This window comes from Brachyhypopomus gauderio, chromosome 16 (genome assembly GCF_052324685.1).
Source record: "Brachyhypopomus gauderio isolate BG-103 chromosome 16, BGAUD_0.2, whole genome shotgun sequence".
Taxonomy (NCBI): Eukaryota; Metazoa; Chordata; class Actinopteri; order Gymnotiformes; family Hypopomidae; genus Brachyhypopomus; species Brachyhypopomus gauderio.
Window position 1 is genome coordinate 5,927,663 of NC_135226.1, and position 14,410 is coordinate 5,942,072.

Genomic DNA, 14,410 nt, shown 5'->3' on the forward strand with positions numbered 1-14,410 from the left:
AGTTTTGCAAAATAATATAATTACAAAATAACGAATGATATGTCAGATAAGTAGTAAAATGACTGGTTGAAACACGTGCTGGAAGCGGGAGGCACCCATGCAGTTAGCGGGTCACACCCCAGTGGTTGCACTGTTCTCTGGGTGAAGAAATGTTTACGTATATGAAAACTGGAAGTAACTTTGGTAAGGAAGAGGAAGATTGTGAAACAGGATGACTACACGCTAAAAACTGAAGAGTCTCTGCTGGAGGAAGGCATGAAAAAGACAGAGGTACGTTTGTGTCGACGTTTTAATACTGCTTTAAAACTGTTTTACAAAAATCAGGTGTAACTGTTAATTTGCTAGTTACAGTCACTTTCATCTAAAACATAGTGCATGCAAGTCAAGCAGAGAACATTAAGGTTGTCTGTCTTAGTGGTGTGTGGCCTTAACAAAAGTAACTGTGAATTAGTGCAAGTGAAGTTTCATGAGTCACAGAATCTGTTGGCACTTATTTATGAGCACTATTTATGATTATGTGCAGGTCTCAAAGTAGAAAATGGATTTGCATGTCATGGTTTGTTTGATTCTCCTCACACTGAAGGGTACATGCTTGGGTAGGTGCCCTACACTGCACTGCAGCATTTTGCATTACATTTTATTTATGAAAAATAATACACAGAATTGTTTCCAGAAAATACAATAAATAAAAAAATGTGTGCACTTGCTAAACTTTGCTCATACTTATGGTATAAGCAACAAAGTTTATTATATACCTCAATTTTTTTGTTGATTTAAGTGGGGTGTGACAATGTCAGCCGCAGTTCAGAAGAGCCAAGGGTTGTTCCTGGTATGTGAGCTTTCATTTCATAAGTTTCGCTTGAGCACTGTGTCACAAATGTACTGATAAATGTCCACACATTTATGAATGGATTATTTATGACTCCAATTGTAACTTGATAGGTTTGGATTAGAACGAGTGGATTATATGAGTCTGAGCCATCAACAACTTCAGATTCAGTTACAATTCAGTGTACTACCTTCTTATTTATAAAGGTAGATATTCTAGGTTCAGAAAGTAAAACTTTTTCCCAGGATTTTACTCAAGCTTGCTGGATTTTCTTATTAGTGCATGCCAGGTAAAATTAGTGGAATCAACATAATCCAGGAAGCCTGAGCAAAATCTTGGTGAGGACTTTTACTTTCTGAACCTGGAATGCCCACCTCTGCTTATTTAACTCCAAACTGGTACTCCATGACTTCTGAACACATATTTTCTATTCCCAAGTTCTTCATAGTGTGCACAGCTTACGAAGGACCTCTGTCTAAACCAGATCCTTTAAAAACCATGACTTCACATTTTTTACAGTGTTCATTAGATTCATGAAATATACAGTAACCATGTAGCTCATAACCATCTCACCTATATGCAGTTCCCCATTTGGGAACCATGCCTAGTAACATGGAGCTGGCTTCCTTTGCCCTTCTGTAGTCTCTGCTCTTCCTGGAAGGCTTACCACAAAAGTCTGGAGTGTGTCTGTGGGAATTTTCTATTCAGTCAAAAGAGTCTCAGGGTCTGATGTTGGAAGAGAAGGCCTTGAACCCATTCCCGTTCATTCCATAGGTGTCCAGTGGGGTTGTGGTCAGGACTGTGTTGGCCACTGGAGTTTCTCCACACTAGACTCATCAAACCATGGTTGTGTTTGAAACAACCTAGTACATACTACTCGCATACGGAGACAACAATGCTAGAACAGCAAAGGGTTTTTCACTGAAGTCACTAAAGTTGTCAGACTAAAAATAGGGGTGTCAAACAGTATAGATTAAGTATGATTCACCACTCCAGAGGTGTGTCTATCATTTATATACATGAATTTATAAAGAACCTTAATTATTTCCAAACTAATACAAACATTGAACCTACCAAAAGAAGATTGAATTGGAAAACATTTGTTAGACTGGTACTTTTTGTCTGCAGAGAAGCCTGCGATATTTGTTCCTCAACTACATGATGGAGATCAGGCCACTCTGACGTGTTCTGCTCCTGACCCATGCAATGGATCTGCACATATTATATGGTGGCTACAGCAGAGTGGGAAGATCATCTCTCAGCAAAGCATACAGAATCATAGCGAGAGCTTCAAGAACAATACTATAACCTCAGACCTGGTCTTCACGCCCACATCTCAACTGCATGGTGCTGCCATCTTGTGTGATGTGACCTGTGGCAATATTACTAATGTCACCACCAATGAGACCTTAAGAGTAACTCGTGAGTTTTACATTTACAACTAATATTAAACAGAAAAAAGGATGGTAATTATTATGTCTTGCCTTTTTTGCCCAAATGTGATTTGTCAAGGATTTCTGAAACGAAGCGTTGACCTTATTTTCACTTGTGCTTGGTTTAAAAGACTTCACAAGTCTCCAGATCACAGGGAACGTTCAAGTGAAAGAAGGATCCACACTGACTCTGAAGTGCAGTGCTGAGAGGTACCCAGAACCCATAAATATCACCTGGTCTTCAAGACGCATGGCTATACCTCTGAACTGCACTACCCAGGATTCTCTCAACATAACAAATGTTAGCAGATTGCACACGGGGGAATATGTGTGCACAGCAGAGCACTTTAATAAGACTCTAACAACCTCTGTTAACATCACTGTGATCAGTGAGTATATGCTTGATACTTTTGACATCTCAATATCATCTCACAAAAACCTAAAAATGGAACCTTTTCAGATGCAGAGGAATCTCAATCTGAAAATTATACAAGCGGAAACCAAAGCAATCGGGACATCAGTTCAGAAAACACAGGTAAACACACAACCTTTTAATAAGTTCTTCAAAACTAATGCATGACCAAAATACACAACTAATTACTGGGAAAGAAATATGCTTTATTTATATAAGTTTAATTAGTAGTCATTAAATCTGCAGGTGATGCAAACAGACTTTAAAATGCTATAATCACTACAGCCACAATAAAAAAAATGTTAGTTCCCTTCAGATGCATTGTGTTTGTAATAAAATTTTAACTGCATTCAAATTTGTTTAATTAAATATTCAAATGTCCAGTGACAATGTCACTCACATTTGAGAAAGCGACATCATGTTCTAGTGTTTTTAGGCACTCGCAGATGCTGAAAACACCCGATGTAAATGTGAGTTGATGTAATGGACATCTGGCTGCTGTTTACAAAAAATACTTACATATACAAGCCTTCTGAAACATCAGTCCATGCCACATTCAGGAAATGTGCCTGTTTGTTTTGTTACAGCAAAATGTGTCATCACTGAGATTTTAAAAAATGCCAGGAAAATTATTGCTGAGATCTTGTGAAATTTCTGACTGTGGTTGTAACAGCTGTTAAATGAAGACATGGATTAACTGTTAACTGAAGTAGTGGAATAATTGTTAACTGGTGTAATGAATTACCTTTTAACTGAAATAGTGGATTGGCTGTTAAATTAAGTAGTGGATTGTCTGTTAACTGAAGTAATGGATTCCCTAGCTTGTCTCTCTCCTCTTTGGTGCCTGACCAGTCTCTCTCCATAGCCATGCCATTCTTAGTTCTGTTTTGGTTCCTTGCTCCGCACCTTTGCTCTGCACCTTGCCTGTTTCATTCATGACTCCGCCTCTGATAAATTCTGTTCAGCTCAAAACTGTATGTTGCGTTCTCTCTGCATCTTAGTAGTAGTAGTTCACTCTGCACGTTAGTTTTCCTGTGGTTCAGTGTTGTTCATTTTGTCCATATACTCTGCACCATTTGTATTCCTTAGTTTTGTTTTAGTCTTAGTTTTTCACAGGTTCATGTGTCAGTTCCTAGCTCTACTTCTCCATACAATAGCTGTGAATGTCAATAAAGAAGAACTTCAATAAACAAGAACTTCAGTAAAGAAGAACTTCAACAAAGTTCACATCTTGTGTGCTGTTAGCAGGCCAGCAACCTATTTACATATAGTTATAGATCTAGCAGTTCAACCTTAACAAGGCCGTGTTAGTGTGTGAGTCTATGTATGCATATGAAATTAGAGTTAACCTGTGACGGGCAGGGTGAGCAAAAATAAATGGAAGCGATCACGCCAAGTCTCAGGGAAATAGGATGGTTTAATATGTAAAGTGCGCAAACCAAAACCCGTGAACTGATCCGAATTAAGGATATAATAACCAGCAGTCAACTGGTACAAAGACAAGACATATATAGACGAACAAACGACCCTCAGGTGAGACGGATCGCGGGCTCCGCCCACCTGAGGGACGAACACAACGCCACACCCACAGGACAAGCTGCTGCTGTAGACGGGGGCGACCAGTAGGGGGCCGCCGTACCATGACAGATCCCCCCTCCAAGCCGCACTCCCCTCCACCGGCTGTGCGGCCTACAGCAGCAGCACACAAAACAAAGGGGCAGGCAGGCAGGGACAAGGGACACACCCCCTGTAGTCCCGGAGCTGAAACACAAAACAAACACAGATTAGCTCACCTACCTGGGCGGGACCCTGGACCGACTGGGCCGTCCACAAGACAAAACCACGCCCCGGTCGGTCACAGGGCCCTCACGCCCTAACCGGCCTTAAGCCGCATAGCCCCACAGGTGCGAGGACGGCGGGCCACGGCTCCGTGTCCGTCCGGGGTGTATGTGTGCAGGTTACCTCCCTGGGGTGTGGCTAAGTCACCTCCTGGACCTACCTCCTCCCGGAGCTGGCCCCTGCCTTCTGCTAGGGGCCACCCCAGCCTCCTGGGGAGTCAGCCCCAGCCGGAGCCTGACTTTACGAGGTGGACTCCTCCACCAAACCCAGGAGCGCCAGAGACCGAGGCCCAGAGCACCCTTATCGCGGGCTGGGGAACAGCCCCCAAGGGCCTCCTGGTCACCCCGAGCAGGAGGGAGGATCTCCATCTTCAGCAGGAGCTCTTCGGACCAGAGCCCTATCGTCCCCAAACATCCGGGGGCCCCAGCCCTCTAGGGAGGGGCTCTTTCCGACCGGGCTCCGGTCACCCTACAACATAAGGGGGCTCCTGCCAGCTGGAGACCCCCACAAGGTCCAGGACTGCCACGATCCACCACCAGGGAGAAGCACCTACACATAAAACACAAAATGCACACACACCCACACACACCAACACAAAACACAAACGCGCACTGCCCTGATCCCCCTTACAATGGGGGAGGGGTCTCCATCTTAGCAGGGGAGTTCCACCTGCTCAGGAGAACCCCCCACGTTCCTGGTCAGGGCCTCCCTTAGGAGCGACGCCCTCCGTGCCACTCCCCGTGGCACGGGACCATCACTGGTCCACCCCCAACACACACTCAAGGGGGAGGAGCATGTGTGGAATTACACACAACAGTTCACAAGCACGCTAGGACAAAAACACACAAAGACTAGACAAAAGCACGGTGGAAAACGGCAAACGGACAGGACACACACGTGCGCGCTCTACACAAACAGCGGTGACGCGCCGCTCAAGTTCGCAGTCGCTCCCCACATAAAACACTAGACACACGGGGGAGCGAGGCGACCGTGACGAGCGGCGACAGCGTCACACACAACACATTCAACAATTAACACAAGCGAGCGACGCACAACGTTCCATACATCCGTTCACTGACACACACACACATGCACACACAAGTGACCACACAACACGAAGAGCCCGACCGGGGTCGATTGCCCTGGTCACCGCCGTGCTGCACACACACACAACGTTTCAGCACGGCGGGGCTCTTCAACAACAAACAAAACACCACGCAGACAAACACTTACCACGAGACATGACCACGAACGAAGGAAAAAGCAAAGGAGACTGGCGGCTTCCGAAGGTGGCTGGTTATTCTGTGACGGGCAGGGTGAGCGAAAATAAATGGAAGCGATCACGCCAAGTCTCAGGGAAATAGGATGGTTTAATATGTAAAGTGCGCAAACCAAAACCCGTGAACTGATCCGAATTAAGGATATAATAACCAGCAGTCAACTGGTACAAAGACAAGACATATATAGACGAACAAACGACCCTCAGGTGAGACGGATCGCGTGCTCCGCCCACCTGAGGGACGAACACAACGCCACACCCACAGGACAAGCTGCTGCTGTAGACGGGGGCGACCAGTAGGGGGCCGCCGTACCATGACATAACCCATAAATACAGATTCACTAGGAACTTGGAAATGTCCACAATTTTACAATTAACCCCTGAAAACATTTGCAAATGGAAATTAATTTCAGTTTACCACTTCAGTTTACCATTAATTGAAAAAAATGTTATATTTTAAAATGAAAATAAGTAAACACTTGTTTACAGTGTCATTTGCATTTATTGGACAACACTGAGTAATTTTTCCATGATGAAATAAGTGATGTTGAACTTACTGCAACTAAGTGCATGCTGTATCCTTGGTAACGGTAATATCTGGTACAGATAGGCCATGATGGTTAAGAAGACAAAGAAGAACCAGCAAATTAGAGAAAACGCCAGAGACTGTAGAAATCACTGCTTCCATTCAACTGCCTTCGTAAACGCTAGAGACTGTAGTGGAAGAGAAATCACTTCTTCCATTGAATTGCCTTCGTTTAAAAGAGAAGTGACAAGGGGCTTTTGCTCCCACTCCTCCAGAGACCTGTGAGAAGCAGATCGTTTCTGTTTTTTTCAAAACAAACTGACGAACAGGAGTTTCACAGTTTCACTGTTAGTTTTCTAGATTTTACAAGAACAAGTCGAAGCTTATAGTGTTTGTTCTTTAAATTCTCTGAATCACTGTTGTGTATGAAAGGTGCTGCTTTTGAACGTGGCCTTGCTGTCACAGTGTGGCCATGCTGTTTTCATTGCATATCTGTTCACATTTGCCAAGAATCTCTGACACAAGTGAAATGTTTAAAATGCCATTTAGAATAAAATTTTTTCTTCTTCATTTAAAAGGTACACAAAGTGGCTTCACAAAGTGGAATATAAGCACATTGTTCAAATTTTCGGTGGCAGTGACAAGTTCAAGCATCATTATATGTGCTGTAGTCTGTGTTGTGGCCCTGTGGACAAGGTACTGTATAATTCACTTTATTGGATTTTATGATGAATCATTTTTATAAGCTATATACAGCTTTATTACAATGCCAGACAAACCTTTAGACACATCTGACTGAATGAATATATTTCATAGTCTTAAAGGCATTTCAAAATAATGATTCTTTCATTTGTTTATAAGACAAATATTAATAATAAATGTTGACAGCATGTATATGAATTTATTTCCAAAACAGAACTCCATCCTATAGTCATAGGATGATACTATTACTACAACAAATACTACTACTAATATATATTTAAAATGAACTAATTTTAATGTCCCTTAGGTAAAGGTTATTTCAGGTTTAGTCTAACCCTCTAAATACTGAGCAAGATGACACTTTACATCATAGGCAGATGCTTCATTAATGACTGCCAGCTAAGAGGAGGAAGGTCACTCCTATGGCAACACTGTCACATGTCACTTCCTGAAGAAAACAGGAAAAACTAAGTCCAGACTTTTGACCAGTAGTGTAGGTTATTTGATGCTTTCATAGTGTTTTTACAGAAGACTTTTTCAAACCTACATCCTAATCCAAATCTGCCTGAAGATATTTTATTCACTGGAAGGAATAGCCTACTTGGTGATCACATGAATGCATGAATGAATGAATGTTCAATTTATGTAGCACCTTTCAAGATACCCAAGGTTGCTTTACAATTTTAACACAGTCTTACGAGACTACACACCGGCGAGAAGTGGCAGCCAATTGCTCACAGCGTACTCTACCGGGATCCACATCCCCCTGGGGGACTGAATGGGGTGCAGGAAGGGGAGAGACCACCACTCTCCACCACTGGGCATACAAGCACACACACATTCATGCAGAGACAGACACACACAGAGACACACAGTTACACACTCAGGGAGAATTTGTCAGGGAATGCCAATTTACCTAACCTCCATGTTTTTGGACTGTGGGAGGAAACCGGAGACCCTGGAGAAAACCCACGCAGACACGGGGAGAAAATGGAAACTCCACTCAGATAGGGACTTGAACCCAAAACCCCAGTGTTAAGATAAGAGGCAAACGTGCTAACCTCTAAAACACCATATCCATAAATCTGTGCACCATGTCCACTACCTCTTTCTGTGTTGTCCTCTAATACTATGAATTAAAAATAATTGAAATAATAATCAATCACACACGTAAACCCATGTGACATACTGTGCATTTTGCAATTCTGGTCTGTAAGATGTATATTAATAATATTAATATTGAAATGAAATAATCAGAAAGCATGGCATTGAACTAAAACGGAAACTAAAATGGAACAAATCTCAGTTTAATGCTCTTTTGCTCTTTTAATTTTTTCTACGTGTCCCTGCAGATACAGAACACACAAATACATACATGAACACACAAGCAAAGAAGACAGCCACCCAGGGCCTGTTAAAAGTCAAGTAAGATCACCCCATGTATTATTTAGCTACACCCTTAACATTATTACAATATTTACAAGAAGGAAAATGATCCTGAAAATGGCACTTTTAATTTAGTCCTGTATTGTATATGCAATAGACATTATAAGGCACCATATAAAAGAACATGTAGTCTATACTGTAAAACCACCTCACCCTCCAAATACACTCCATGATGAGTCCTACAGTCACCCAGCAAGCATTTGAAAAACAACCTTTGTCCTAAAATAATGCAGGAAGATGCAGACCCCAAAGGCACATATCAACAGGTCCTTCTTCAAGGACAGCCTACTGCAGAGGACATGGACACAGCTGTAACCCCTGGTAACACAGAAGACAGCAACCCACCGGGACAAGATGAGATCCCAGAAGGGGACAAGATGACAGAAGACGGAGGAGCCAGAGACGTGGATTATGCTTGTATCAACTACTCACTTCTACAGGACACGGGACGGACTTCTACAGAAGCCCCGCAGACCCAGAGTGACGAGACGGATTACGCAGAGATCCGGCTGAAGAGCCAGGATGGAGCGGAGGAGGACGGAGGCTTGCAGCCTGAGGTGGAGCAGGGTGTGGTTCTCCCACTGGAGGGTGGGGTAGAAAACCAGGTGCAGGTGGAGCTAGAGGAGAGAGATTTAGTCTAGGGCTCTTGCTTTTAAAAATTAGGTGGTTGTGGATTTGCATTTTGTTTTGAGATTAAAGGTGAAAACAGCAACTTTGTTTTAAAATTCAAACTGCAACATTTTAAATTCAGCAGCCAAACAAATATGACCCTCCCCATACACACACAAGCGAGAAATATTTTCATTTTTATTTCATTTACTGATTAGTTCCTCACTCAGTTCCTGATTCATTTATTGTGTATCCATTTATCATATTGTTTCACCACCTTTTTCTATATAAAAAAACTTGCCCTCATTGAGTGTGTATTTTATTTCTTGAAATATTGTGTTCTTTTGAATTCAGTTCAGTTAGTAAGGTGGTTTTGCAATATGTTATAGGGGAGAGTGGGGTGATTTGTGCCAGGGGGGAAGTTGTGCCACCCTCTGTTTCTATGGAATCAGAGAAGAAATTGGTTATGTGACTACCAGTGTTGGGAACGTTACTTTAAAAAAGTAATTAGTTATAGTTACTCACTACTTGTTCAAAAAAGTAACTGAGTTAGTAACTGAATTACTCTATAATAAAAGTAACTCGTTACCAGGGAAAGTAACTATTTGCGTTACAGTTAAAAAAGGTTATATGCCAATTAATTAAGTTTTTTTAAAAAGCAGTTTTCACAGTCAGTTGAAATGAGTAGATCAGAAAATTGTTTAACTTTTGATATTTATTGCACATCCACAGACCAGTGCAGGATAAAATCCTTTAAAATCCCAAATCTTTGAAAAAAAGCAAAAGTAAACAGTTACACTATATAAAGTGCATTTACATCTATGAAATTAAATTAAATTCTCTCAACCTGAGACAACTGGTTTGTGTGACGCTGGGACAGAGGCAGCAGGAGGCAGAGGTGAAGTAAGCTCGGGTTTATTATCCATGATAAATATCAACAAAAAGACTCAGGCTCAAGGGCAAAAAGTAGCAACAGAAATAAGAACACCGAAGTAAGTCTCTCTTGAGTAGCAAGGGCAGAACTCTCCCTGGTAGCGAGGCGCTGAGGCAGGAGAATGAGCAGCGCTGGAAGGATCGACCTGTGGGAATATAAAGGGACAACCTAACACGGAACAGGTGCTAGAACACAGGTGATTGTGAGCGTGGGAGTGTCCTGCGTGGTGAGGGTGTGCGTTGTGTGACGGGGGGCGTGGCGGTGCTAGTGCGGGTCGCTTGGGGTGCCCTCTGGTGGCGTCCAGGCCGACTCACCGTGACAGAACCCCTCCCCAAGGATCCTGCCAGCCGATCTCTCCTCGGGCGCCCCGGGCCACGCGGAGCCGGAAGACCAGGGTGCTCCCGATGGAAGGAGGCGATCAAGGAAGGATCCAGCACCTGGGAGGCAGGGACCCACGACCTCTCCTCTGGTCCATAGCCCTCCCAATCGACCAGATACTGCAGTACACCGCCCCTGCGTCTGGAGTTCAGCAAGCGACTCACCCCATAGGCCTGCCCGTCTGGCAGCTGCAGCGGAGAAGGGGGACGCGGTGCTTCCTCAGCGCTCAACGGGCCCTCCCGGAACGGCTTTAATGCAGACACGTGGAATGTCCTTGAGATCCGGCGGTCCGCTGGCAGGTGCACCTGGTAAGTAACCGGATTTATCTGTCTGGAGATGGTGTACGGACCTGTGTAACGGTCAGTCAGTTTTCCTCTTGGTCCCAGGCGGCCGTCGCTGGTAGCCACCCACACCTTGTCCCCGACTCGGTATGCGGGCGCCTCGCTCCTTCGGCGGTCAGCTTTGGCCTTGAACCTCCGTACCGCTGCCTCCAGCTTGCGGTGAGTATCCGCCCAAACCCTCTCGCTTCGCTGGCACCACTCCTCGACTATAGGTTGGTCAGAGGAGGCGGCGTTCCACGGGTAGAGAGGTGGTTGTCGGCCTAGTACGCACTCGAACGGGGTTTTACCTGTGCTCGATTGGACCAGGGAGTTCTGTGCATATTCCGCCCAGGTGAGTAAGGAGCTCCATGTGTCCGGATACTCACTGCAGTAGGCTCTCAGGAATCGTCCCAGATCCTGGTTTATACGTTCCACCTGCCCGTTGGCTTGTGGGTGGTATCCTGAGGTGAGGCTGACCGTTATGTTGAGTTTGGATAAAAACTCTCTCCATACCTGAGATGTGAACTGAGGCCCTCGGTCGGAGACGATGTCCTCCGGTAACCCGAACTGCCTGAACACCTCCTTAAACAGGATCTCTGCTGTCTCCCAAGCCGTAGGCAGTCCTGGTAGAGGTATGAAACGCACCATCTTGGAGAAGCGGTCTACTACGGAAAGGATGGTGGTGTTTCCGTCCGAGTCAGGCAGATCTGTGACGAAATCAACCGCTATGTGAGTCCAGGGCTGAACCGGTATGGGTAAGGGAAGCAGCTTACCCGCGGGAGGCACACGGGGCACCTTGCTCCTGGCACAGTCCGGGCATGAGGCCACGTGCCGCAGGACGTCTCTGTGTAGTCCCGGCCACCAGTAACGAGCTCCCAGCACTTGTGACGTCTTGGTTGTGCCGGGGTGACCTGTGCCGAGCAAAGAATGCGCCCAACTGATGAGAGGAGTTCGCTGCGCAGGCGGGACAAACCTGCGGTGAGGAGGACACCGGGGGTGTGGGTTGGCCGCCGCGATCGCTCGGTCGATCTCCCAGTCCAGCGCGCCTAGAAAACACTCCGTTGGAAGGACGGGCTCTTTTTCCGTTGACTCTCTGCTCTCCGGGAAAGAGCGAGAGAGAGCGTCAGCGCGTGTGTTCTTCTCACCGGGGCGGTACGTCACCTGAAAACGGAATCGGGAAAAGAACAGGGACCATCGCGCCTGACGCGCATTCATACGTCTCGTGGATTTTATATACTCGAGATTTTTGTGGTCAGTGATCACTGTGAACGGATGTTTCGCCCCCTCCAGCCAATGTCGCCATTCCTCGAAAGCCAGTTTCATGGCTAGTAATTCTCTGTCGCCGACTCCGTAATTTCGCTCTGCAGAGCTGAGTTTCCTGGAAAAGAAGGCGATAGGTTTGAGCGAGCAGTGTTTTCTGAAACGCTGGGATAGCACGGCCCCGACCCCTACATCGGACGCGTCTACCTCCACCACGAACGGGCGTTTCGGGTCGGGCTGGTGCAACATAGGTGCAGAAGTGAACGCCTGCTTGATCTCGTTAAACGCGTTCTCCGCCTCTGCAGTCCAGGTTATCCTCTTCGCCCCTCCACGCAGTAGGTCTGTGAGAGGCTTGGCTAACTGGCTATACGAGCGGATGAAACGCCTATAAAAGTTCGCGAAGCCCAAAAATCTTTGGAGCTCGCGCCGTGTGTGAGGACGGTTCCACCCCTTCACCGCCTCCACCTTTCCCGGTTGCATATGCACGGAGCCTGACCTTATGATGTAACCAAGGAAGTTCACCTCTGACAGATGGAACTCGCACTTCTCCAGCTTGCAGTATAGCCTACTGCGCAGGAGAGTGCTCAGGACTGCCCGCACATCCCGGACGTGTTGGTCCCGGGAAGGAGAATAGATGAGGATGTCATCAATGTAAGCGACGACACATCTATTCAGATATTCCCTCAAGACCTCGTTGATGTACGCCTGGAAAAACGACGGTGCCGACGCCAAACCGTAAGGTAAGACCCGGTACTGGTAATGACCAGTAGATGTACTGAACGCCGTTTTCCACTCATCCTCCTCACGGACCCGGATGAGGTTGTAGGCGCTGCGCAGATCCAGTTTGGTGAACACACTCGCCTCCCGCAGCTGCTCCAGGGCCGAAGGCACCAGAGGCAGTGGGTACGAGTAGTTCACCAAGAGGGAATTGAGCCCCCGATAATCCACGCATGGCCTCAGACCACCGTCCTTCTTCTTCACGAAGAAGACACTGGCTGAGGCGGGCGAGGTGGAGGGAGTGATATAGCCCTGCGCCAAAGCCTCTTTAATGTACTGCTCCATCACCTGCTCCTCCTCTTGTGACAGGGGGTAGATCCTGCATTTGGGGGGAGTCGTGCCCTCTCTCAGGGTGATGGTGACATCCCAGGGGCGGTGTGGTGGTAACTGTGCAGCCTTGGATGCGCTGAATACCTCCGCGAGGTCCCTGTACTGGCTTGGGATCGCTTGGGGATGAGCGACATTAGGGCTCTCTATACTAGTGGTCAGCATGTTATAGGGCTTTCGGCGACCCGCACGTGAACGTTTGGACAGAGTGGACCAACGGAGAATGCGACCTGAGGACCATTTAATGAGGGGATTGTGCAAACGAAGCCAGGGAAGACCTAATGTGACTGGGTGACGTAAATGTGGTAGAATGTAAAACGATATGTATTCGGTATGACCCTGTATGGTGAGACGGAGGTAAGCAGTGCGGTACTGGATCACGCCCCCGCCCACAGGTCGTCCGTCCAGCGCCTGCACATGCCTCGGTTTCTCCAACTTCTTCAAGGGGACCCTTAGCCGCTCCGCCAGACTCTGCTCCATCACGTTCCCCGACGCTCCCGAGTCCACTAGGGCAAGAACCCCCACAGAACAGCCCCTGTAAGACAACCAGGCTTGGATGGTAAGTAAATTACCGGTCAAGGAGTTACTCACCCGAGCTCTGCCACCGCTCGGGCGAGCGGTCTCCTTGGTCGTGGTTGTCTCCCCGATCTGCATGGGTTCGGGTCTCTGGTTCTCTTTGGGGCTCGCCGGGACCGGAGTGGTGTCGCCAACAGGACCGTGAGGAAGTCGGCTTGTCCTCTCCTGCAGCAGACGGTCATAAGTGACCGCTAAACGCACCACCTGTGAAAAACTCGCCCCTTCCTGGCGACACGCGAGCTCTGCCCTTAGCTCGGGGCGTAAGCTCGCGACGAACGCGTCAACGAGGGCCGCATCATTCCACCCGGTGTTGGCGGCCAAGGTCCGAAAGTCCAGGGCGTATTCCGCAGCGTGCCGTGTGCCCTGACGCATCCTAAGCAGGCTCTGTCCGCACGCGCTGCCCTGTCTCGGGTGGTGGAATACGTCTCTCAACTCGGAGACGAACGCGTCATAGTCCCTCAGCAGAGCTGATTCGGTTCGCATGAGCGCTGTTCCCCATTCCAGCGCTTTACCCGTGAGGCGGGATAAAACGTAAGCGATCTTTCTCTCAGGACTGAGAGAAGACCGATACGTAAAGTACAACCCGCATTGCATAAGGAATCCCTCGCACCTGTCTGGTTCCCCTCCGTAGGGCTCGGGAGGTGCGATGAGACCTCTATCCTCTCGTACAGGAGGAGATGCGCTGCTCGCCTGGGCAGAGAGAGACTGCAAGCAACTCGACATCATTTGCATCATGTTCTTAATCTCAGTGATCTCTTGTTGC

General features: G+C 46.9%; 1 protein-coding gene across 1 annotated transcript; it reads left to right on the forward strand.

Moving 5' to 3' along the window:
• The first annotated feature begins 147 nt into the window (after positions 1-147).
• Positions 148-9,381, forward strand: LOC143477568 (uncharacterized). The gene is made up of 9 exons (XM_076976236.1): positions 148-270; positions 524-596; positions 779-829; positions 1,958-2,251; positions 2,394-2,651; positions 2,723-2,797; positions 6,897-7,014; positions 8,373-8,445; positions 8,700-9,381. The coding sequence occupies exons 2-9, from the start codon at positions 539-541 to the stop codon at positions 9,105-9,107; spliced, it is 1,335 nt and encodes a 444-aa protein (XP_076832351.1). The 5' UTR covers positions 148-270; positions 524-538; the 3' UTR covers positions 9,108-9,381.
• Positions 9,382-14,410: the final 5,029 nt, after the last annotated feature.